This window comes from Podarcis bocagei (genome assembly GCF_964188305.1).
Source record: "Podarcis bocagei genome assembly, chromosome: 16".
NCBI classification, from domain to species: domain Eukaryota; kingdom Metazoa; phylum Chordata; class Lepidosauria; order Squamata; family Lacertidae; genus Podarcis; species Podarcis bocagei.
The window spans coordinates 2,403,801-2,428,304 of NC_138142.1; the positions used below are offsets into that span (position 1 = coordinate 2,403,801).

At 46.2% G+C, this 24,504-nt stretch overlaps 1 protein-coding gene and 1 long non-coding RNA gene across 3 annotated transcripts in view; both read left to right on the forward strand.

The window, feature by feature from the left end:
• LOC308576204 overlaps positions 1–24,504 on the forward strand; it is a 96,975-nt gene that overhangs the window by 45,544 nt on the left and 26,927 nt on the right. The gene's annotated exons all lie outside the window — the stretch shown is intronic.
• Positions 1–24,504, forward strand: part of ZNRF3 (zinc and ring finger 3) — an 80,710-nt gene that overhangs the window by 32,876 nt on the left and 23,330 nt on the right. For both annotated transcript variants that reach the window (XM_081175330.1, XM_081175331.1), the window contains exon 2: positions 22,574–22,699. In XM_081175330.1, coding sequence (XP_081031456.1) covers positions 22,574–22,699 — 126 coding nt within the window. The remainder of the gene's footprint in view (positions 1–22,573; positions 22,700–24,504) is intronic.

Here is a 24,504-nt window from a genome sequence, read left to right on the forward strand (position 1 = left end):
CAGCAAGGCATTTGACAAGGTGCCCCATGATATTCTTGTAAAGAAGCTGGTAAAATGCGGTCTTGACTATGCTACCACTCAGTGGATTTGTAACTGGCTGACTGACCGAACCCAAAGGGTGCTCATCAATGGTTCCTCTTCATCCTGGAGAAGAGTGACTAGTGGGGTGCCACAGGGTTCTGTCTTGGGCCCGGTCTTATTCAACATCTTTATCAACGACTTGGATGATGGACTCAAGGGCATCCTGATCAAATTTGCAGATGACACCAAACTGGGAGGGGTGGCTAACACCCCAGAGGACAGGATCACACTTCAAAACAACCTTGGCAGATTAGAGAACTGGGCCAAAACAAACAAGATGAATTTTAACAGGGAGAAATGTAAAGTATTGCACTTGGGCAAAAAAAATGAGAGGCACAAATACAAGATGGGGGACACCTGGCTTGAGAGCAGTACATGTGCAAAGGATCTAGGAGTCTTGGTTGACCACAAACTTGACATGAGCCAACAGTGTGATGTGGCAGCTAAAAAGGCCAATGCAATTCTGGGCTGCATCAATAGGAGTATAGCATCTAGATCAAGGGAAGTAATAGTGCCACTGTATTCTGCTCTAGTCAGACCTCACCTGGAGTACTGTGTCCAGTTCTGGGCACCACAGTTCAAGAAGGACACTGACAAACTGGAACGTGTCCAGAGGAGGGCAACCAAAATGGTCAAAGGCCTGGAAACGATGCCTTATGAGGAACGGCTAAGGGAGCTGGGCATGTTTAGCCTGGAGAAGAGGAGGTTAAGGGGTGATATGATAGCCATGTTCAAATATATAAAAGGATGTCACATAGAGGAGGAAGAAAGGTTGTTTTCTGCTGCTCCAGAGAAGCGGACACGGAGCAATGGATCCAAACTACAAGAAAGAAGATTCCACCTAAACATTAGGAAGAACTTCCTGACAGTAAGAGCTGTTTGACAGTGGAATTTGCTGCCAAGGAGTGTGGTGGAGTCTCCTCCTTTGGAGGTCTTTAAGCAGAGGCTTGACAACCATATGTCAGGAGTGCTCTGATGGTGTTTCCTGCTTGGCAGGGGGTTGGACTCGATGGCCCTTGTGGTCTCTTCCAACTCTATGATTCTATGATTCCTTAGTTAATCCCTACAGTGACCCTGTGAGGTACTTTAAGAGGCTGTGACTGGCCCAAGGTCACCCAGTGAGCTTCATGACTGAGTATGGATTTGAACCCTCAACTCCCAGGTCCCAGTCCAACACTTTAACCACTACACCACACTGACTTCATAAAGTACTTCTGCTATAAGTAGGTACAGTGGTGCCCCGCAAGACGAACGCCTCGCAAGACGGAAAACCCGCTAGACGAAAGGGTTTTCCGTTTTGGAGGCGCTTCGCAAAATGAATTTCCCTATGGGCTTCCTTCGCAAGACGAAAGCCCATAGGGAAATCTCCGGGACAGCGGGGAAGCGCAGCGCTTCTTCCCCACTGTCCTCGGACCTCCTCCGAAGGCTGGCGGTGGGGCGGAAAGCCCTTCTCCCCGCGCCAGCCTTCGGAAGGCTCCTCCGAAGGCTGGCGGTGGGGCGGAAAGCCCTTCTCCCCGCGCCAGACTTCGGAAGGCTCCTCCGAAGGCTGGCGGTGGGGCGGAATGCCCTTCTCCCCGCGCCAGCCTTCGGAAGGCTCCTCCGAAGGCTGGCGGTGGGGCGGAAAGCCCTTCTCCCCGCGCCAGCCTTCGGAAGGCTCCTCCGAAGGCTGGCGGTGGGGCGGAAAGCCCTTCTCCCCGCGCCAGCCTTCGGAAGGCTCCTCCGAAGGCTGGTGGTGGGGCGGAAAGCCCTTCTCCCCGCGCCAGCCTTCGGATGGCTGTCCTGAAGACTTGCGGTGGGAGGAGGGTTTTCCTTCCCACCGCCAACATTCAGAATGCTGTTCTGAATGTTGGCGGTGGGGAGGAAAAACCCTCCTCCCACCGCAAGCCCCGGGAACAGAGGAGACGCGCTGCGCCCCTTCCCCTCTGTTCCCGTACCTGTCCTGAAGGCTTGCGGTGGGGAGAAAAGCCCTTCTCCGCACCGCCAGCCTGGCAAGCAGTTTCCATAGGAACGCATTAATTGATTTTCAATGCATTCCTATGTGAAACTGTGCTTCGCAAGACGAAAAACTCGCAAGAAGAAAAAACTTGCGGAACGAATTAATTTCGTCTTGCGAGGCACCACTGTAAAACAATATGGGGAAAGCAAAATGTCACTTAGGGAAGGATCTGGAATATTTTCCTTGAAGTTTGAATTTATTGTTTTTCTAGATTGTTTCATTGGATGTTAATCATCATCATCATCATCATTCCCCCCACCAGGGCAGGGGACTGGCACCTAGACATTATGTTGTTGTCACCATAACCTAGATTTAAGATGCCATTTGTTGATTAGCATACATATCTGAGTTTCTTTAAACCCTTTAGATCTGTCTCAACCAAAAGAAGGGAACTCACTCTGAAACTTATCTATAGATGGTACCTAACACCACAGAAGCTGGTGATGATACATCCAGGAACTTCACCTAGGTGCTGCTGGTGGGAATGCCCCCAAATTCAATCCTTTTGAATATCAGTCTCACAAGAAATCAGCAAAATAACAAAACTGGTAATAGAAGCAACTCCAGAACTGGCTCTACTAAATATATCCCAAGGCAATATTGTGCACTCCCATGACAAAAAACTCATAAGCTGCTTACTCTGCTAGAAGCATCATAACTAGACCCTGGAGAACAGTTGCTGCCAGGCAGCTGCCTTGCCCAACTGGGTGCTCTTCATGACCACCTCCTAGCAGACCCAATAGGCAGCATTGCCAGTGGTCACAGATGATGATGGGAGTTGTAGTTCAATAGCATCTGGAGGGCACAAGGTTGGGGAAGGCCACTGTAGACAGTACTGAGCCAGCTGAAGCAGTGGTCTGACTTTGTGTGTGGTTCAACTTTTATGTGTGAGCAAATAGTGGTTTTTTGGGTTTTTAAAAAAATAAAGAGCAGGTTATAAAAAGATGATGGGATGATGTTAGCTCCATCGATGCAGCCCAGGGCCATTCGGCACCTGCTCCTGCAGGTTCATTGTTGTTGCTGTGAAGGGGAGCACTGACACTTAGGTTTGGGGCCAACTTAACCACTGAGGGGCAGGCAGATTCCCAGCATCTGTGCTGGCTGTGCAGCTGTGGCCAGGGGTTGGCAGGCAGGAAGCCATGTTCGGCTTCTTGGACCTAGATTGGGGCGGGTGGACTTGTGCGCAGAACTGCACCCTTGTGCACATGTGCCTCTTGTTCTGCTCCTGCTCCTCCAGTTGATCTAGCAAAACCTCAGCTAGGCAGGAATGGGTGCTGCTGCGTTGCCCTAAACTGTGCAGGCAAAGCAGATGCTATCAGCTCCTCCGGCCCTGGAGCAATGAAATGGAAAGATCAAAGCGCAGAGCAGCAGCACACAGAGGCTCTTCAAAGCCTGAGTAAGGCAGAACTGATACAAAAAACCAGAAGGCTCTTGGCTGATGTAATCATAGCCTGTGAGACAGGTTTCAAAGCTTTTTTAAGAGAGAGAGAAAAACAAAGGCACCCCTTGTTTGCTCAGAGAGGTGAAGCGTGTATGGTGGAGGCAGGGAAAGAGTACCTGTTTGGCTGCGGAGCTGGTGGCTGAGCCTCGTAGGAAGGTTGAGAAGTTTCCTCAAGCCTGGTGTAGAAGGAAGCAGGCAGCCTTGTTTTCTTTCATTGTTTAGAATGGAAGTTTAGAAGAAGATGCTGTGATTATTAAGACCCAGCATGGGTTTCTCAAAAACAAGTCATGCCAGACTATTTCTTTGATAATGTTACGAGCTTGGTGGATCGGGGTATGCTCATCATACTGGAAAGATGGACAAGTTGTTGTGTCACAGGGTTCACCCTGGGCCTAGTGTTGTTTAGCATCTTTATAAATGACTTGGACAAAGGGACACTTAGCAAATCTGCAGATGACACCAAATGGAGAGGGACAGCTAAAGCCTCAGAAGATAGAATCAGGATTCAAGATGTCCTTAACCGGTTGAAGAACTGGGCCCAAATGAAATGAGTTTCAATAGGGATAAATGTAATGTGCTGCACTTAGACAGGAAGAATGAAATGCACAAATATAAGATGTGGGACACCTGGCTTACTAGCAGTAGATGTTGTTTGTTGTGTATCTACTCACAGAGCAATAACATTGGATTGGAGATGTCATAGTACAACTGAAATATCAAGAAACTAGCATCTTAACATCATACTTAATGATGAACTATTCATAAAACAAAAGAAGGCTAAGACTAAACAAGTATTTGACTTAAATGCTGAGACTTTGACCACTAGAATGTATAAATGGAAAGGATATAAAGCTTTTATTTGAGGTCAAATTACAGCATACACATCACATTTAGAAATTTAGAAATAAACTTAGAAATAGTAAGGGAAAAAATTGAAAGAGGAATTAAAAGATCTATGCACATTAATAGTTAACAACCCAACTGTACAGTAAGCCACAAAAGAAGAAAATTGAACTAAATAATATATTATCCCAACAAGTAGAATTCATGTTCATGTGTATGGGACAAAAGCATTGGGAAACAGGTGAAAGGGTGGGTAGGATTCTGGCAAATTAACCAGAAAGGAAGGACGGACGGAAGGTCAACAAGCCCACAAATTAGAGAGGAATCAGAAGTGCATATATCTTCAACAAATATGAACAATCAGTGTTAAAATTTTACTCAGTTCTGTATAGTAACCCAAAAGAGCTATCTGAAGAGGTTATGGAGAACTTAAAAATTAATAAATCTACCAGCTCTTGAGACAATGCACAAACAACTATTAATGTCTCCAATATCAGAAATGAATGAATCCTTATTTGCGTCAGCCATCGGCCATAGTAGTAAAACAACAATACAATATACAAATAATAGAAATAAAAAGTCAATTATATGAAATACATTTTTGGGTTTTGAATCAATAGTCAAATAGTGGATCTTATTCTAATTGCCCCAGCTAGAAACCTTGCAACCTTTGCTGTCACCTGGTCATCTTGATCTGCTAAGAGAAAGGACATTGTGGCACTGACTGGGCGACCCGGGATGGACATTAAAAGAGGGGTGATAGCCTCATTCCTCAAGTCTTTATAAAGAGTGGAAGCCAGAAGGGCATGCGCCACCGATTTGGTACTGCCATCTCCACAGCTACATAAGCATTTTTCATGTGGAATCTGTTGGAATCGTCCCTCAATTACAGCCAAGGGCAATACATTCAATCTTGCAAGAGTAAAAGCGTGTCTACCTTTTAGAATTGCTAGGTTATGCAGATAGGGCGCCAGAGAGTCGAAATGGGTAGGTGGAAAATTGTCATACCATGGGCAAAATTTCCTTATTGTGGCCAAGTTGTTCTGACGCTCGAAATCATTTAGGCGCTGACAAATTAGACTGTTTGCTTTACTAAAACCCAAAGTGAGTAGCTGTTGTTGTGATAAACCACAAGAGTGAAGTTTTTGATAGACAATTTTAGTCCAGGTGCTCTTGTGACAATCTTGCAGCACTAGGGATATTAGACTGGGGGGAATCTGAGTTTAGGCAAAGCCAATAGTTAAGTGTCCTATGCCAAATCCGTAATTCTACTGAGGGAAGATTATCTCTAGGCGCAACGAGGCGTTTGGGACATAGGGTGGTACAGAGAAAATTTGCCTTAAGAACTTTGATTGGACAGCTTCCATAGATCCAAGGTGATGTCTGTCCAAATCTGAGCCCCATATAATAACTCTGCTAGGGATTTAGCTTGGAACACTTCCAGGACTGATGGTACAGTATATGTTTACCACCTTTTGTGTAGAAAAAGCATGTCAAAATTTTGGCGCTTTGGAATGCTTTTTCTTTTGCACATTTCTGGTGTGCTCCCCATGACCCCGTAGACTGGAAAATAAGGCTAAGATATTTGAAAACTTTAAGCTGTTCTATTAGCTGATTGTCCATGTGCCGTCTATGGGCCCTGTAGTTTCTTGAGAAAACCATGACTTTGGTTTTCTTGTAATTCACAGCCAGGTGCTCTCTCTGGCAATATCCTGAAAATGCCCTCATCAGTCTTTTTAGGCCTGCTTTTGTTTGGGATGGACACGGGTGGCGCTGTGGGTAAATCCTCAGCGCCTAGGGCTTGCCGATCGCATGGTCGGCGGTTCGAATCCCTGCGGCGGGGTGAGCTCCCGTCTGCGGTCCCAGCTACTGCCCACCTAGCAGTTCGAAAGCACTCTTAAAGTGCAAGTAGATAAATAGGTACCGCTTTCTAGCGGGAAGGCAAACGGCGTTTCCGTGTGCTGCGCTGGTGCTGGCTCGCCAGAGCAGCTTCATCACTCTGGCCGCGGGCCTCTTAAGTGAGATGGGCACACAACCCTAGAGTCGGACACGACTGGCCTTCGGGCAGGGGTACCTTTTTTGCTTGGGATAGAAGAACCGCATCATCTGTATATAATAATATTGAGATGGGTTTTGACGCCAATTTAGGGGCATGATACTCTGGAGACGTTAGACACTAGACAATATCATATATGTATAGGTTGAACAGTGCGGGGGCTAGAATACACCTTTGCTTGACTCCCTTTGTGGCTGGTACAGATCCTGTAAGTTGTCCATTTGTGGAGCAGCGCATTTTCAGCACTGTATCGTCAAATAAGCATTTGATCAAGTACAGTAGTCTTTTTGTCTATACTTGAGGAGTTCAATTTATCCCAGAGTCTTACTTGCGAAATTGAGTCAAATGCAGCTTTCAAATTGATGAAAGCTGCATAAATCACACCACGTGGTTTCATAGCCTACTCATCTATGAGATGTGCTGGAAAAAAGCAATGATCTAGGGTGGATCTGCCTTGCCTGAATCAGTATCACAAACTGAGATTAGGGGAATAATCTAAAACATGGTAAATGGTAAAGCATCAGGGTTAGAGGCTTTCCCAGTGGAATGGTACAAAACATATATTGATATTTTGGTGCCTAGGTTATGCCCATTATATGATGAGATATATAAAGAAGGAATTAGCTCAATATTATTTAATCAGGCATATATTACTGTTATTCCCAAACCCGGCAAATGCAATGTGCTAGCTATTGCCCAATTTCTCTGTTTAATATTGATGCAAAAATCTTAACGGCAATATTGGCAAGAAGGCTGCAAATAGTAATACTGACTATTGTTAAAAACGATGAAACAGGGTTTATAAAGACAAGGCAAGCTGCAGATAATATCAGGGTGGTTGTGGAAATGAGAAATATGAGCAAATATGATTTAGCTATATTATCTCTAGACATGGAAAAAGCTTTTGATAAAGTCCATAAACAACACATGGAAAAAGTACTACAAATTTTGGCTTTCCACTGGATTTTATAAAATGGATTAATATAAGTTTTTTGAATGTGCCAAACACAGTAGAACATATTCTTTTCTACTGTCCATTGTACAACCAGCTACACAAACACATGCTATCCCCCATGGCACAATGAAAATATCAGATTTTATCTGTCTGACATTAACCCAGAAGTAACTCCAAGAGTGGCTGAATTTTTAATCAATAGTATCTCTTAGAGTGGTGAATGGCACTATTTAGTGGAAAGAAACTCCAATGAAAATCCTTGTTATTACTGTACATATTTTTACATGGCTGTTTATTTGTATATATTTTAATTTTTTATATATGGATGTTTTATGATGGCCTATATTTCGCTGTGGGTTAAACCACAGAACCTAGGACTTGCCGACCCCCTGCAACGGGGTGAGCTCCCGTTGCTCGGTCCCTGCTCCTGCCAACCTAGCAGTTCGAAAGCACATCAAAGTGCAAGTAGATAGTTTCTGGGAAGGTAAACGGCATTTCTGTGCGCTGCTCTGGTTCGCCAGAAGCGGCTTAGTCATGCTGTCCACATGACCCGGAAGCTGTACGCCGGCTCCCTCGGCCAATAAAGTGAGATGAGCGCCGCAACCCCAGAGTCGTTCACGACTGGACCTAACGGTCAGGGGTCCTTTACCTTTTTTTAACAAAAGAAATCTCCCACTACCACTTTATATAAATGTTTATTAGCCACCAACCAGTTCAATACAGTGGTGCCCCGCAAGACGAATGCCTCGCAAGACGGAAAACTCGCTAGACGAAAGAGTTTTCCGTTTTGGAGGTGCTTCGCAAAACGAATCTCCTATGGGCTTGCTTCGCAAGACGAAAATGTCTTGCGAGTTCCTGCGGGGTTTTTTTCCTCCCCCCCCCTTTTTCTAAGCCGCTAAGCCGGTTATCAGCTGATCCGATAAGCCGATAAACAGCTAAAAGCCGCTAATAGCGCTAATCCGCTAATCCGTCAATGGGCTTGCTTCTCAAGACGAAAAAAACGCTAGACGAAGAGAATCACAGAATGGATTCTTTTCGTCTTGCGAGGCACCACTGTACACAGATTGGTATCAGTCTCAACCAAGCAATGAGAAACTGTTAAGCTCTTTAGCAAGAGTGTCACTGGATCTTAAGCTCAGACTCATGCAACAAGAAAGATAAAATTTAGAGCTTACAGGACTCCATTGCGCTTGTTTTTAAAGGGCTATCCAAGACATCGAGCTGCTGGAGATGTATCAAGGACAAGCCTTCTTTAAAACATATGTTCTTACAATGTCCTATATGGATAATTTTGGGGCACAAGATAATAGAGACGCCTAATGTAACTATACAGTAAAATATTAAATTTTCATTTTGTATACCAGTACATGAAACCTAACAAAGGGTCAGTATGAATAGACTCTCTGCACTCTATGGCAAAAAGACAGGTATTGAACTGTAAAAATAAAAATGTTGCACCCTTCAACGAATGGATAGAAGATATCTACAAGCTTGCAACACATGAACCAGTCGCATACAAATGTAGATTCACCATTGACAAATGTAATTATATTTGGAATTCATTTTTATAAACACTGTATTAGGGTAAGTTTAGCTTAACTACAATAACAATCATGACGAGTTTATAGTTTTTTATAACGTGGGTGTTATTTTATTTTATTTCTACTTGTGTTTTATTTTACCTTGCACACTTTTAATTTTGTACTTATTTTTCAATAATGAAAAGAAAAAAGAAAAATACCAATTTGAATAACAGGTTTAAACAAAGGTTCCCAGGTTTTTATATTGCTATAGGAAGTGTGTAAGATGCCTGTCTGCCAACCTTTTGGAATGGCAGAGTCTTTTTGGTGAGCAGGAACATCTTCTGAATACATTTTTCACTTTTGTGCTAAGAAAAAATAGCTTTTGTTTGGTGTGCTGCCCTTGGGCACAGGGTGGTAAACTGGGGGGTGTAGGTGGGGACTGGCAGTTAATGTTGTATTTTAAATTATCGTTACCTCCCTGGAGCCTTAGAGTGAAAGGTAATAAATTAAATTAGTAATAATGCAAGCTGGAGAGGACTTCTCCATGTTGATGGAAAGCAAATGACTCTGTTAGTATTCCTTGCTCAATAATAAATGCTGCCTGCAGCAGGATCGGCTTTGTCCTGCTTTGAAGGCCCATCCTCTTGCCCCTGGTTTGCTCCTTTACACAGAAAAGTAGATTTTTTACTTTCTGTGTTTGACAGAAGGTTGTGCATTCCATTTTCAGAGTATGCATGTCAGGCAGCTTTCTGTTTCATTCAACTTTGTTTTTTCACCAGGTTATTTTTAAGGAGACATTTTTGTAAGATTGACTGTTCTTTAAAAAGAAAAGTCTGGAGTGGAGACACCGACTGAGGCTCCCTCTACTTGAGCAGGACTCCCTGGAGCGCAGCGGCTGAGAGAGAGCCCTGCCACAGGCTCTAGTCTTTCAGATTTCCTCTTGTCCGCCATCTTGCAACTGGCAGTCTGAAAATGCAAGAGCAGAATCCTAAGAAAAGGGGGGAAACCTTGGGAATGTGGTTCCCAGCAACCATTTCTGAAAGGCCGGAAGGCTCCCCACATCTCCTGACAGGGCTGCCAATGCCACCCCCCAGCCATCTATATCCACAGACTGGATTTCCAAGGTGTAATGATGGGGGAGAAGAGCTGAATGAGGCCGCAGCCCCTTCTGCAGGAATGTCCAATCCTCCTTGAGAACATCCATTTTGATTTTTGTGATGAGGCAGAGACTGTGGGGACCAGTTTTTGGTACACAGAAAAGGAGGCCATAGTAGAGACAAATCCCCTCTTTCTGAACATTGTGGTCACCTGTCAGGAAACTGACATCAGAGCAACAGGAGAAGGAGAGGCTCTCCGATTCTGCAGGAGAAGGTACCAGCACCAGGGGGAGACGCAGCTTGATAGAGGGGGAAGGAAATCAACGTAACACCAAGGATCCAGGAGAGCAAATGGGGGAAGAGGGGGAAGGGCTCCGGGATTCTTCCTTGGACGTCAGTGAGGAGAGCCCTGGTCCTCCACTACCCACGCCCTCCCTGCGCAGAAGACTCCCACGCAATGAGAGGCGGAGACGACTGGGTGTCAAACAGCTTTTATGCTGGAAAAGGTTTAAGAAACGCCCACAGACAGATTCTGCTAGCGACTGAGGCAGCCACGCTGAGATGGGCTGTGCAGTCAAGACGGTTTAACCCAGGCAGTTAAGCTCCCAAACGGGGACAGTTTACGCACAAGTAACTCCAAACCACTACAGCACCCAATGAAAGTTCAGGGTAAAGAGAAGGAATTCCTTTGTTACATATGACATAATATGAAACGTAGCTAAGATGGCTGTTAAGAAGATGAGGCAGGTTCATTAGCCCTACTGGCTGAGTGGAGGCCCCTTCCCTGGCCCCTGCTTTAGAGCCAAGCACCCTTTCTGATTTTGTGGAGGAGCCGGTGTAGGCAATGAGGGATGCTGGTGCACCTCTGAAGGCTCCTTGAATCCTGGGGGGGGGGGTGTGCCTGGGATATTTTCAGAAAAAGGAAGCTTCCTCTTTAGGAGTCTGAGACAGCTTCTCTGACTTGGTGGTGTGGGATTGGCGAGCCTGAGATGGTGAAGAGACAGCATGGGCATGCACTGGGTTCTCTTGACTGCAGGCATAGATGAGTTCCCAGACAACTCTCAACAAGCCAGAATTTAGGGTGCCTGGCATAATGTAGATGGGTGCTTTGGGAAACAGCAGGCACATGACTTTGGGTGTGTGGGAAAGATGCTACAGCTGGGAGACCACTGATCTGATCAGATATCCTGCTCTGGATGTAAGTCCAGCTGTATTAGGCAAAGTGGGGGGGTGCTGTTGATGGACATGGCTTTGGACTGAGCCTATCTGGGAACTTGCATGGGATGCTCAGAAAGGGAAACTTTCTCTGAGCCTGCTTGGTGCCTAATCCAGGCCCTGGAGGCTCTTCCCTTGGGTGCTCTGAGGCTCAAGGCCTTCTGTGTCTTTCTGAAGTGCCACTCAGTGGGCATGGCTCTGGTCCAGTGCACTCTTTGGGATGCCTCCCAGAACCATTGGCAAGGAAGCCGTAGCTTGAGCATGAACTCCACAGTGGCTGCTATGGCTGTTGAGTCTTGCTAAGAGTCTGACTTTCTTAAGAGAGAGAGTAAGGGAGAGGAGAAATCATAGAAACCATAGAATTGTAGAGTTGAAAGGGATCATCTAGTCCAAGCCCCTGCAATGCAGGAATCTTTTACCCAATGTGGGGCTTGAACCCCCAGCCCTGAGATCAAGAGACTTATGCTCTACCAACTGAGCTATCCCAGGAGCCAAAGTATGAGTATGAGTTGTGGGCCCGACTGTTTGGTTCCCTCCAGCTCCTCAGAACAGCAGGATGCTGCTCAAGGATGTTCCAGAGTGATCATATTGGTAGCCTCGGTCATCTCCCTATTTCAGGAAGAGACCAGGGCCCTAGCTGGCTTGCCAGCTAAAGCCACACCCTGAAGGACCTTGGCAAGCCATCTGGATCCATTGGTCTCTGGGCCAAGCCATCACAATTGATGCTCTACCCCTGCCACAAGATCCACCTGCGTCAGATAATGTTCTGTGCAGGAGTAATGGAGTCACCACTGCCTTGCCCACCAATAGATCCTCCCCTCCCCCATTCTACTACAGAAAGCCAGATACAAAGTGTGTGGCAGGCCAAGATATACCGTATTTTTTGCTCCATAAGACACACTTTTTTCCTCCTAAAAAGTAAGGGGAAATGCCATGGCTCCCGTCCATTCCTCCTCCGCAGCTCGCTTTAAAGCAGCAAAGTGGGAAAGGAGCCACTTACACAGGTGTAAAGCAAGCACAGTGGGGGCCGTGTAATCCTTCTGCCCCCGCACTCGACTGCCCCATTGCGATTGGCTCGCGCGCTTGCACCACCCCCTTAGGACGACGCTCTCATGGGCGGAGGCATTCTACATTCTACGTACAAGGATGATAAAGCAGAAAAGATTAGCATATAAGATTCCTTTTAAACTAGAGGTAGTAAAATATACTAAGGAGCATGGAAACAGAGCAGCGGAGAGACATTTTGGGCCACCTCCCACTGAAAAAATGGAAAGAGAGTGGAGGAAACAGGAGGATCAGCTGCAAAAAGCAGATAAAAGTAAGCAGACTTTTCGTGGAAATGCTGCAAAGTGGCCACAGTTGGACGTGGCCATGAAAGAATGGATCACAAATCACCGGAATAATGGCTTCTCAGTCTCTAAAAAAATGATAATATATGAAGCCAAACACATTGCTGTAGAGAAAGGCATTCACGATTTTACTGGATTACCATCGTGGTGCTACACATTTATGAGGCGATATGGCCTTGCTATGCGCACCAAAACTAGAATTGCACAAGAAATGCCAGAAGAATATGAATATAAGATTTTGTCTTATCATAAATTTGTAATTGATGCTAGGAAGAGAAATGGGTTTGAAATTGGCCAGATTGGGAATATGGATGAAGTCCTGCTAACGTGTGATGTGCCATCTAATAGGACTGTTGATCTGAAAGGTGCCAAAACTATCGCCGTGAAAACCTCCGGACATGAGAAAACCCATTACACGGTTGTGTTGTGTTGTCTTGCTGTGCAGACGGCCACGAATTGCCACCCATGTTAATTTTCAAAAGGAAAACATTTCCAAAAGAAGTGATTCCAAGAGGAATTGCTGTACATGTTCATGAGAAAGGATGAATGGACAAAAATGGAATGAGAGTATGGGCTGAAAAAGTGTGGTCCAAACGTCCTGGAGGGCTTTTGAAAAAACCTGCCTTATTAGTACTTGACCAGTTTAGAGCACATTTTAGCGAAACTACAAAAAAGTGCTTTAAAGAAATGAAGACTCATCTAGCTACAATTCCTGGAGGTCTTACCAGCCAGTTGCAACCTCTCAATGTTTCCACTACAAGCCATTTAAGGTCTTTATGTGAGAAGAGTGGAACAAGTGGATGGCTGCTGGTAATCATGATCTGACACCTACTGGACGAATGAAGAGGCCCACTATCACTCAAGTTTGTGAATGGGTGAAAACATCATGGCACTCAGTGAAGGAGGAAATCATAGAATCATAGAGTTGGAATAGACCACAAGGGCCATCGAGTCCAACCCCCTGCCATTGTACAGCCGTTGTACAGTCATTCAAAAAATGTGGCATTAGCAGTGCTTTGGATGGAAACGAAGATGGTATCTTATATGAAGATAGTGAAGAAAGTGATGTCAGTGAATGTGAACAACTGAGCTTCATAAATTCTGACTCTAGCACTGATAAGTTCTTGGGGTTCACAGAAGACTAGAAGAGTACTCAAACCTTAAAGTCTCTCTTCATTTGTTAATGACAGTGATGATGGTTCTTAATGCCACTGTTAACTGCTGTTCACTTTACATGGTTGAAATATTATTCTGATATACCAGTAATTTATTAAGTAGTTTAGTACAACATTTGATTCAGAATATTTTTTTCTTGTTTTTCTCCTCTAAAAACTAGGTGCGTCTTATGGTCAGGCGCGTCTTATGGAGTGAAAAATATGGTAATTTGACAACAGGCCCATCTGTGGTTATGGAACCTCTGAACTCCAGAGTCACTCCCAACAAGTGTTTACGTTAAAGCCCACCGAAACCAGAATCCTCGAAGCATTTGAATGGATGACTTTAGTTTTTCTTAATGCACTGTCCTTATTTTTATGTCAGCTGAATGGCAGAGCCCAGGCTTTGTGTGCAGAAGGATCCCGCTTTAACCCCAGGCCTCTCCAGGGCAGGGAGGGAGACTTTTCTTCCCATCCCCGGTACCTGATCCTGGAGAGCTGCTTGTGCCGGTCAGTGGAGGCAGTCCTGGGACAGATGGGTCAATGGCCTGGCCTGGCCTGAGGCAGTCCGTCCCCCCATTTTATTTGTTACATTTTAAGGCCTGCTTTTCCTTACAGTATTCTTCCTGTCCCTATTTTATCCTCATGACAGCCCTGTGAGGTAGGCTGGACTGAGAAAAAGTGACTAGCCTGAAGTCATCCAGTGAACTTCATAGCTGAATGAGGGCTTGAACTTAGATCTCTGCAGTGCTATAGCTAGCATTTTGATAACATGACCCCATGCTGCTGACTGATTATTATTTTATCCTTTATTTGTTTGTCAGTTGCTTACTACTAACAAATAATCCATTCAATATGAAGCACACAAAAGATTAGAACAGTGAACACCATCATATCCTGATTCTAAGAACAGCAAGGCAAAACCCCAACTACCCCCAAAAGCAGATAAATCAACTAGAAATCCCCCAGAGCAGACTAGATATTGACAGTCAGATGACTGGGAGAAGTGGAAAGTCTTTGCCTGGCACTGAGAAAATATTGATGCTAGCAAGACTCTTTGACAGATTGGAGCGCTGCTACAGAAAAGGGGTTTTGGTGTGGAGCCCCTATGAGCAATGAGAAGGATTGATCCTCACATAAGATGAGGGGTTGGAAATTAGCAGGGCTCCAGGCTCATTTTGCGCCTAAAGATTCTCCATTTGCGAGAATCTCAAAAAGTGTGGGTGCCATTTTTTGCACCTGGCTGATATTCAAGGATTACTGAAATGTATGTGCTTTGAAGTCTCGAAAGTATATGTTAAGGATAGACAATATGTTAAGGAGTTTAACAATAAAGAGTAGAGTGTTTTGAAAACTGAAGTACGGTACCAATCTTTTTATTGTAAACACCAAATTAAACATGCATTAACAATTTCTGCTAAAAATGTGATATTAACAACGTGTCACGTATGTGAGTTGTGTATTAGTTCATGCTTCTCAAAATAATAAAGTGTTGCTGATACCTCACCCCCCCCCCCAGTGGTGATTAGACAACATTCCGTTTTGGCGCCCACAACCCAGGTCCCAGGATGCACTGGGCTCCTAGCTTTTCTATCCCAGTTCCTAGTAAGTTTCTAGTGAGCAATAGGTTGCAGAGGAGAGGTGAAGACGTGGGGCTCTGCAGGTGGATTTGCTGGCCGTGTCTGACGCAAGGAGGACCAGGCAAAGGCACCCTGGGAGTATTTGTGAGTGAAGCTGGGGGAGCCCAGTGGTACTGGGCTCATGCCCCTTCCATCACCACCTCTGCAGCCTCAAGTAGCAGAAGCATGCAGGCCAGGAGGGCCACTGTCCTTAAATGCTTTAGGGTGTTCAGACTTTTTCAGTTTTCCTTAAAGCAGTCTTGCAGTGTGAGCAATATTTTGGTGGCTTAGCACAGGGCCAATTGCTTTGGCGCCTAGAAAGTTTCCAGGGTGAGAGAGAAGCTGCTCTGTGCTCGCAAAGGAGTGAGGTGTCTTTTCAAGCTGTCACCTTGTCTATGTGGTGGTTGGGGGTCTTTCACCTTGGAGCAGTTTTTGTAAGGCCCATTAATCCTTCTGGAGAATTGGAGATTGCTGTCACAGGCCAGTTGTGAGCTTACCACACTTGTGTCCCCACCTTGTCTGCATCTTAAGTTGTTGGTGGCAGTGTACTTTCCTTGTCGACCACCAGAAGGAGCCAAGCCGGACCTGCACTCAGTGGTGTGGAGCCCCTCCAAACAGAGGGAGGATGTTGATTTTTTGCATAGACCCAAGTGTGGTGACGATGCCCATTGGCATTCACACTCTCACTTCCACGCTGCCAAGTGGCATGGGATTGCACCCCAGGTACGTGGTTCCCATGCTGCAGGTGTGTCTGTGATTGGGAGGAGGTGGAGGGAGAAGCCTTGCATCCCTCCTGAAGCATCTGTGTATTTCAGGCTATTTTCCTTTCAGATAGTGCCAAGAAATTTTGGCTCTTGGAGTTACTGGCAAATCTCTTCTGCCAGAATAGTCTGGACATAACATTTTGCACCTCACTCTCTTTTCTTTTCTCTCCTTGGGGGCCATGTGCCATAAGCCTTTGGCCAGCATTGGAAGAAGACACAGCAGTGCTGTGGCCAGGTCTTTTGATGTGTTGTGGGTGGGGTGGACTTATTCTACTCTCTTAGAAGAAGCACAGTTGCAGGAGACCAAATGCTTATGGTTATCCTGTCTAATGGATGCATTATAAGTTGGGAGGGAGTAGAAGAACCCATAATCCCATGGTGTTTCTTTGGCCTTTGGAAGATCACTCCCTGGCAGACTTCCAGGCTGACTTATTCTGGGTTCTGTTCAAGCTGGGTGAGAGTGTGGCCTGGACCTATCTGTGAGTAATCCCCACTGCCTCAGGCATGGAAAACTTGGGAATTTGAGGTTTTAGCATTTATAGATCCCATACTAAGATAAGATGAATATGGTACTCTACCAAGGTTACTGTTCAGTCATGACCAGAAATTGTATAAAGGTTAATGGAACTATGAAATCTTCTCACTCGCATTTGATGGCTAGAATTAAGGGGTGTTTTTTCCTGAGTTACATGTCACACTGGCAGAGAGACAGGAAGGAGGAGCGTCACGGCCTGAGCCTTTTCCTGGGCAAATGGGAGCCTGTGGATGGGACTGCAGGGCAGACTCCCAACTTTGCTTTGTAAATTAGAGAAAGGAGGAGGCTTCATAACTTGGGCAGTTTACATCAGTAGTATATTCAAAAGTCAGCCTGACTTTTCCTCATCCTATGAGGTCTTCATGCCCACAGTGGAGCGTTGCTGAGCCAAGACTGTGCTTCTAAAACAAATTGGGGTCATTCGCAGAAGCATATCCTGGCCTTGAGTGCATATTGCCAGGATTATCTCACTTGTTTGTCATCTCATCAGGGCAATTAATCAGTATTGTGCAGTAAAATTCTTATGAAGAATTTGCAGCCTCTAGGCATAAAGCCCCCTAAGCCCACAGCACAAAGAGGATTGGTCCAAATCAACAAGAAGAAAAGACTGGTGTAAGAGTTCTGTGTCTGGACCTGACATAAGATGAGCCCAGCTGGGTCAGGTCACAGTGTGTATGCTTAACTCAACATCTTGCCTCTGAACATACATAGACTGAGGAAGAAGAGAGTAGGACTAACTGGGCGGTCTCATGGTTGAAGCGTATAAGAAATGAGGTCTTCCCAAGGATATTACATTGGGAGAGAAGCTTTTCTTTAGCTTGTTCAGAAATGTTCTCGAGGCAGAGGTGGGCAGTGAGGCAGCCAGGTTTTCAGATGACAACAAATTATTCAGGCTGGCAGATGCTCAAAGTGATTGGGAATGAACTCCAAAAGAGTCCAAACTTGTTGAATGATCATTACAGTGGAAAATGTATTTTGGTCTATTGAAGTGAGACTGATGCATGTTGGGGCAAAAAATTCTAACTTCACACAGGTGGGAACTAAACTCACGGTGAACTAATCAGGGAAGCGATAGTGGGTCTGTGGCAGAAAGCTCTGTGAAAGAATTGGTCCTAGTGTGCGGCAGCCATGAAAAGGGTGACTTCCATGTTAGGAATCATTAAGAAAGGATCAGAAATTAAAATGCCAACATCATAGTGCCTTTATACAAATTGATAGTGTGGCCACACCTGTATGCTCTTACAACTGCCACAACTTGTAAAGCTGGAAAAGGTGCAGTAAGGGACAACCAAGGTGATGGGGAGGTTGGAGCAGACTCGCCTGTAAGGAAAGACTACACAGTTTGAGACTAATTAATTGGGGGTGAGGGGAAGGAATTGAGGAAGTGGGAGAACTGATGAGAGGCTTATGGAATTATGGATGGTGTGGAGAAAAGTGAAAAGAGAGAAGTTGTTCTGTCTCTGTTATGTGGGTAAAACCCATTGAGGCCATCCGGTGAAACCAAATGTTGGGACATTCGGGGCAGACGAAAGTGCATGCTACTTATCACAGCACATGCTTAAACTATGGGAATTGCTCCCCCACCCCTTGGGTAGCTCTAGAAGAGGATTGAAGCAATTCATGGAGGAGAATAAGGCTCTCCATGGCTGCTAGTCATGCTAGCTCAGGGACCACTTTGCTTTGGGCTTCCCTGTGGCATTCTGGGGTGCGACACTTTCAACCTGAGCCAGCAGTGATTTTTCAAAAGTATGCAACAGATCCATGAAGGATAAAGCAATTGATAGAACTGTTGGCTGTGCTAGAAGGATAGTCTTGTATCTTAGGTATGCCAAGTTCTGAAAGCCCTTTTGGATCAGGCCAAAGGCCCACGTAGTTCAGTGTCCTGTTCTCACAGTGACCAACAGATTTATGAGTTCTGGCCTTTCTGTTGCTGCTGAAGAACAAGAGTCTTTTTCTCACATTTGAGATGGAAGGAGCAGAAGAGAGGCTGTTTCTCTCCCTTCATGATCTTCCTCACTCTTCCAGTGTCTGCTTTCTCTCCCCTCCCCGATATCTCAGATTGTGTCTTGCATGGAGACTCTGAAGTCACAGAGTTTACAAATAGGGAGCTTGCGGATCAGAGTCCCAGAAGCAGAGCACAGGAAGAACCTGCCTCCACTGCCCCCAGCCTTGCCTCCCGCAGTGCCATGACCCAACCCCTGCCTTGCTAGCCCTCCCTTCATAGGAAGCCTGAGCCCCAGGGTGGAGTCTCCCTAGGAAGGTGGCAGCCAACGCACTTCTACTCAGAGTAGGTCTATGAATGAGTAATGAATGAGGCCACTCTGAGTAAAACCTTGTTGGATGCCTTCCAGAAAGTTTCCTTTTGTGTCCTGGCTTCCCTGTGCAAGTGGGGTCACTTCCCCTAAGAGGAAAGGGAGCCTGTGATTTAGAGAGGACTTGGTTTGGGATTTAAATGGTGAAGTTGGTTATTCTGCCTTTTTAAGATTGGGAGCTTTATTTGCTAGAAGGACAAAAGAGAGGAAGTTTCTCCCCTCTGAATCACTAAGCCGCTTTTTCTTGGGGTGGGGGGACTGTTCTGCACTCTTCCTCCCAGTCACGTTGGGCCTGCTCTGTAACAGTAGCCCCACTTAAGTTGTGCGGTCCTTTTAGAAGTTATTTTAAACCCTTGGGAGTGTGTGCTGATACTGTGACCTTGGATAAAGGCAGCAGCAGCAGCAGCAGCAGCCCCCTTTGAGCCAGGCTGTTTCAGACATCTGGGAAGATCTCTGCCCACCCCCACTCATTTATTTCAATGATTTTATTTAAAGGCAAAAGCTTGGTGGTTTAAACGGCTGGCTGATCCTTCACCCCCAATTTGGCTTTGCTCTGCTTCTTGGAGATGGACTGAAGAAGGAAGAGGAACTCTCTCCTAGTTTAGCTGCTGAGATGGCAACAGAGCAGCCTATAAATTGATGGCTTGGGGAAAGTTGAAGCAGGAACATCCATGTGTGTGGTGGGGGGCTGGAGGAGGCTGAAGCACGGGAGGTTAAAGATGTCTGTTCCAAATACAGTTGACGAGAGACACTGTACTGTAAGTGTTCCTACGCAAATGCCTCACTCTCTACGTCAGCAAAAGCGTTGAGTCCAACAAGCTAGAAATTCCCAAAGGGTCAGACACCCCCACTAATCCCCAAGAGTAATTTAGTACAGGCAATGTGCTATCATGCCCCTGACCCAAATTCTCAGGAGAGGATGGGTTTTGGAGCCTAAAAACAAGGAGGCATAGTGTTTATGCAGGGTTTTTGTGTCACCATCTCGTGGGTATGCCCTTTATTTACCATATATAGTTATTTGTTTTTATTTGCATTGTGAGAGAGAGGGGGGTCCAGAGCTTGGTTAGTTGCATTCAGTTGATTGCAGTGTGGCTTATCAGGGGGAGGGGCGGTAGGTTGTGCGGTCAGGTTAACCACATTGATTTATGTGCTGTTGTGGGGGATAGTTCGTTGTCTTGTTGTGCTGTGCATGTGATGAAGGGGAACTCCTTTGCTTGTTCCTGTGCTAGTTGTAAGTTTGTCGGCTAACTTTTCTAATTGGGCTGTTTCATGTATATTTTGGTACCAGTGGTCCGTGTTCACTCCTAATAGGTTCTTCCCGTGTCTAGTTACAATATTTCTAGCTGCTGAGAGCAAGTGACATGAGTTCCTTGTCATGTGCATGTGTGTTGTTGACCTGGAATATGTTTAATAGGGCTAGTTCTGGAGTTGCTTCTATTACCTGTTTTGTTATTTTGGAGATTTCCTGCAGCAATGATATCCAAAAGGATTGAACCTTGGGGCATTCCCACCACAGGTGGAGGTATGTGCCTATGTAGGTGCAGTCTCTCCAGCATTTGGATGAGGTTCCTGGGTGTACCAGCACCAGCTTACGTGATGTTAGGTACCATCTATAGATAAGTTTCAGAGTGATAGTCTACCACCTTCTGAGGGAGTCTGTTCCACTGTCAAGCAACCCTTACTGTGAGAAAGTTCTTCCTGATGTTTAGTTAGAATCTCCTTTCTTGTAACTTGAAACCATAGTTCCTAGGCTCTGGAGCAGGAGGAAACTATGTAGCTTGTTCCGTTTATAGATATCTGAAAATGGCTGTCACATCTCACCTTAGTCTCCTCTTTTCCCTGCTAAACATACCCAACTCCCTCAACCGTTCCTCACAAGAGTTGGTTTCCAGACCCTTTATCATTTTGTTTACCTTGCTCTGCACATGTTCCAGCTGGTCAATTCTGCTCAGAACTGGACACAGGATTTCAGGTGTGGTCTGACCAAGGCAGAATAGAGTGGGATTATAAATTCCCTTGATTGGGACACTATACTTCTGTTAATGCAGCTTAGAATAGCATTAACATTTTTTGCTGCTCCACACTGTTGACTTATGTTCCACTTGTGGTTCACCAAGACTCCTAGATCCTTTTCACATGTACTGCTAGTAAGCCAGGTGTCCCCCACCTTATATTTGTGCATCTGCTTCTTCCTGCCTAAGTGCAGCACCTTACATATGTCCCTATTGAAATTCATTTTGTCAGTTTGGGCCCAGCTCTCCAATCTGTTAAGGTCACATTGAATCCCGATTCTGACTTCAGGGGCATTGGCTTCCTCAATGATGAGTTGATAAGTATCTCCCAGTTCCTTTGTCCAAGTCATTTATAAAACATTGAACAACAACAGGCCCAGTACATGCGTGTTCCGGTCACAACAAGCAGGTAAAATTTCTAGATGTATTGAATGCCCTAGAATAGCTGGCAGTGGAACAGACCAGCAGGTCACTCCCCTGGACTTGATCCAAATGGATCCTTGAAAATGATTCTAAGGTGCTAAAGTGTCCTCTGATAAAACATAAAGTTCTGCCCACATGAGGAAATAAGGTTGCCAGGAGAGCCTGTTGAAGGCTACTTTCCGTGTAATGTCTGTGAAGAAATGCAGATGACGTAAAAGCTGTGTTTGGGGAGGCAACAGATTCTTGCAGGAAATGAACCTGACCGCAAACACAAGAATGTGCCATTTCTGTGCCCCTTCACCACCCAGGAACCCCAAGCAGGCAGTGAGGGGTATAGGAAGATCCTTTGGGAATGCTGATGGGGAAAATGATGGCTCCGTCTGCTGCACCATTTAATGCAGTTGTACACCTTGCCTTTGGATAACGCAAACAAAGCTGCTTCAGAGCATGAGGAAGAGGCAAGCAAGGTCAGGCAAGCGCTTGATGTCTCTTCTTAAAGGGAAGAAACAGCAATATGGTTTTGCTTTAAAAAGAGGCAGCCATAGGAAAGGAGAGATGGTTAGGGACCATCCCAAGAATGAAACAAGAATGAGAGTGCACCCAATTAAATGAAAGCTCAGCTTGCACTGCACCTAACCAATGCCTAGAGTTCATGGCCACAAGCTTTGATTCAGCAGGTTCAGAGAAATGAGTGAGATGTTGCTCTTTCTGTGGCTGTGAGCAAACCACTTTGAGACATCTCCCCTTTTGCCTTGGCCATTTGCCTGCTGGGAGGAATGGGGATGTTCCCTCTGAAGGGATATCTTCTTTGGCATCTTTTCATTTTGTAGCATTTTGCTTCAACTGCTTTGTCCTAGAACAGTCCCATGTACAGACACCCACAAAGACTTATGCATTTTTCAGTATTAATGCTGTTCATCTCCCTTCAGTCTCAAGGGCATTGGGACTTTGCAAATATGTCCCAGCAGGAGACCCGACTTCTGGATTTTCTCTTGGTCACAGCATTGGCAGGAGCAGGTTGAGAGGCCTGCCTGGAGTTGTGCTCAGCAATATCTTTAGGACCATTCTATGGGAACCTGAGGATGTGTTGATGGGTGGGGCGCCAGGGGCACGGATGTTGGTGACCTCACAATGGAAAGCAAATGAGATGAACCTGTTCATCTGCTTCATGGTGTCCTTTCCCTTCCTCCTCTTCTAGATGCATCCCTTGGGACTCTGCAATAGCAACGATGAAGAGGATTTGTACGAATATGGCTGGGTTGGAGTGGTGAAGCTGGAGCAGCCGGAGGTGGAACCCAAGCCCTGCCTGACAGTCTTGGGCAAGGTAAGAAGACCCTCCCTGATGTTGCAGAGGGCCATGCCCTTGCCCCATGCCACACCATGCTGCCAGGAGACTTGTTTGGCAGGCCTCTTCATTGTGCTGGTTGACTCCCAGGTAGATGTGAGCTTGGTAGAGCACACACACGATCATAGAATCATAGAGTTGGAAGAGACCACAAGGGCCATCGAGTCCAACCCCCTGCCAAGCAGGAAACCCCCTGCCAAGCAGGAAACACGATCCTGGCAGGGGTGGGTGTTGTTGCTGCCAGAAGTTTACTCCTTGATGCCCCTTCTCCAAAACGTGCTTCCAGGCTGCCGTGATCTCTTGGTGTGCTGCTGGATCTCCATCAGGGAGACTTGATCCTGCACCAGTTGCTGCAAAGCCAAGTAAACAATAGGAGATTTGGTGTGCACTGCACAGTCCAAATGGGCAATGAATGTTCACCCAGAAGGTGCAGATTCAGGGCTTTTATGCTGGATGGTTTACAGCTGCCACATTGTAATCTGTTTCCCTTCCTTCCCAAGAACATCCTTTCCTTCAGACTCAGAGTGAACCCTCACTCCCACCAGATGCTGGGTGTCTGTCTAAAGCCAGGTCTGTTGCAAGGCACTAAGTGCCCCAGCCCACTGCTGCTCTTAACAATGTCCCTCCTGGGCCCTCCGCTCCCCTCCCCGTTGGCAGCGTAGAGCTCCTTCTGCCTTGGTCAGGCAGAGGCACCTGAGAGTCTCCCTCCACTGGAGAATGACCCTAGTCCATGAATGACTCTTCCTTGCCAGAGAGGCTGTTCAGCTTTCCGTTTCCATCTCCTGATGTTGCTCTTGCCAAACTTAGTAGCTGGCATATTTCCAACTCTAAGTCTGTGTTTTGTGGCAAAGGTCAAGCTGGATGCATTCCAAGGTGGCCTCTTTTGGGAAGACAACCGCAGGCATCACTGCAAGGGAGCCATCACTGCCCCCCCAGCCTCAGCTGTGGCTGCAAATGGCTGCTGGCAGACCAAGAGCTGTGGTGGTCAGTGAGGCTGAGGCCAGGACAGCCTTTGGGAGCAGCACCAGGCAAAGAACAGCCCTGGGATGGTGTGGGGCAGGGAGTGGCAGTCTTGACTCTTGCCAGAGGGCCATTGGCAGGGCTGAGGCATACCTTTTTTAAAAAAAAGGAAAAAAAGAATGCTTATGAGGTTCCTACCCACCTGGAAAAGTGTGAGAAGTTGATACTGGTTTTTCTTAGCACTGTGCAATGGGCAGCTGAGCCAGAAGGGCTTGAGTTGTGGTCCTGTTGGGTATCTTCACTTAACCCAGGTGGGGGCAGATGTTCTTCCAAGCAGGTTGTTGTTCCCCTGGAGAATGTGGGCACCCTCACCCAGCAGCTCTCCAGGGAGCAAGGGCCCCCAGGGAATACCTGCATCAGTTCAGTGATTCCTCACCCCACCCCACCCCGCACTGTTCATACATACACACACAGTTCATTTTGGCAGAGTGGTGTCCACTGATTGAAGAAGCTGCCTTACTGCCTGACTTCTAAAGTGGAGGACTTACCCCCCACAGCAGTGAAGAGTACTGGGTGGATACCTTTGCTGCATCAGACTGATGTTCCTTTTGGGCAAAGTACCGTTGGGGGTAAGGACACCAAGAGAGCATGCAGGGAGCACCCTGGCTTCCAGCTGCTAAGGGCCCTGCTCCTTTCCAGGGTGAGGAATAGGATTCCCCTAGGGCAGGACTGAGGAACCTGTGGGGGCCTTCCAGGTGCTACTGGTGCTCCCATCAGCCCTGACCATTGGCCATGGGGGCTGTCAGGAGTTGTAGTTCAGCAGC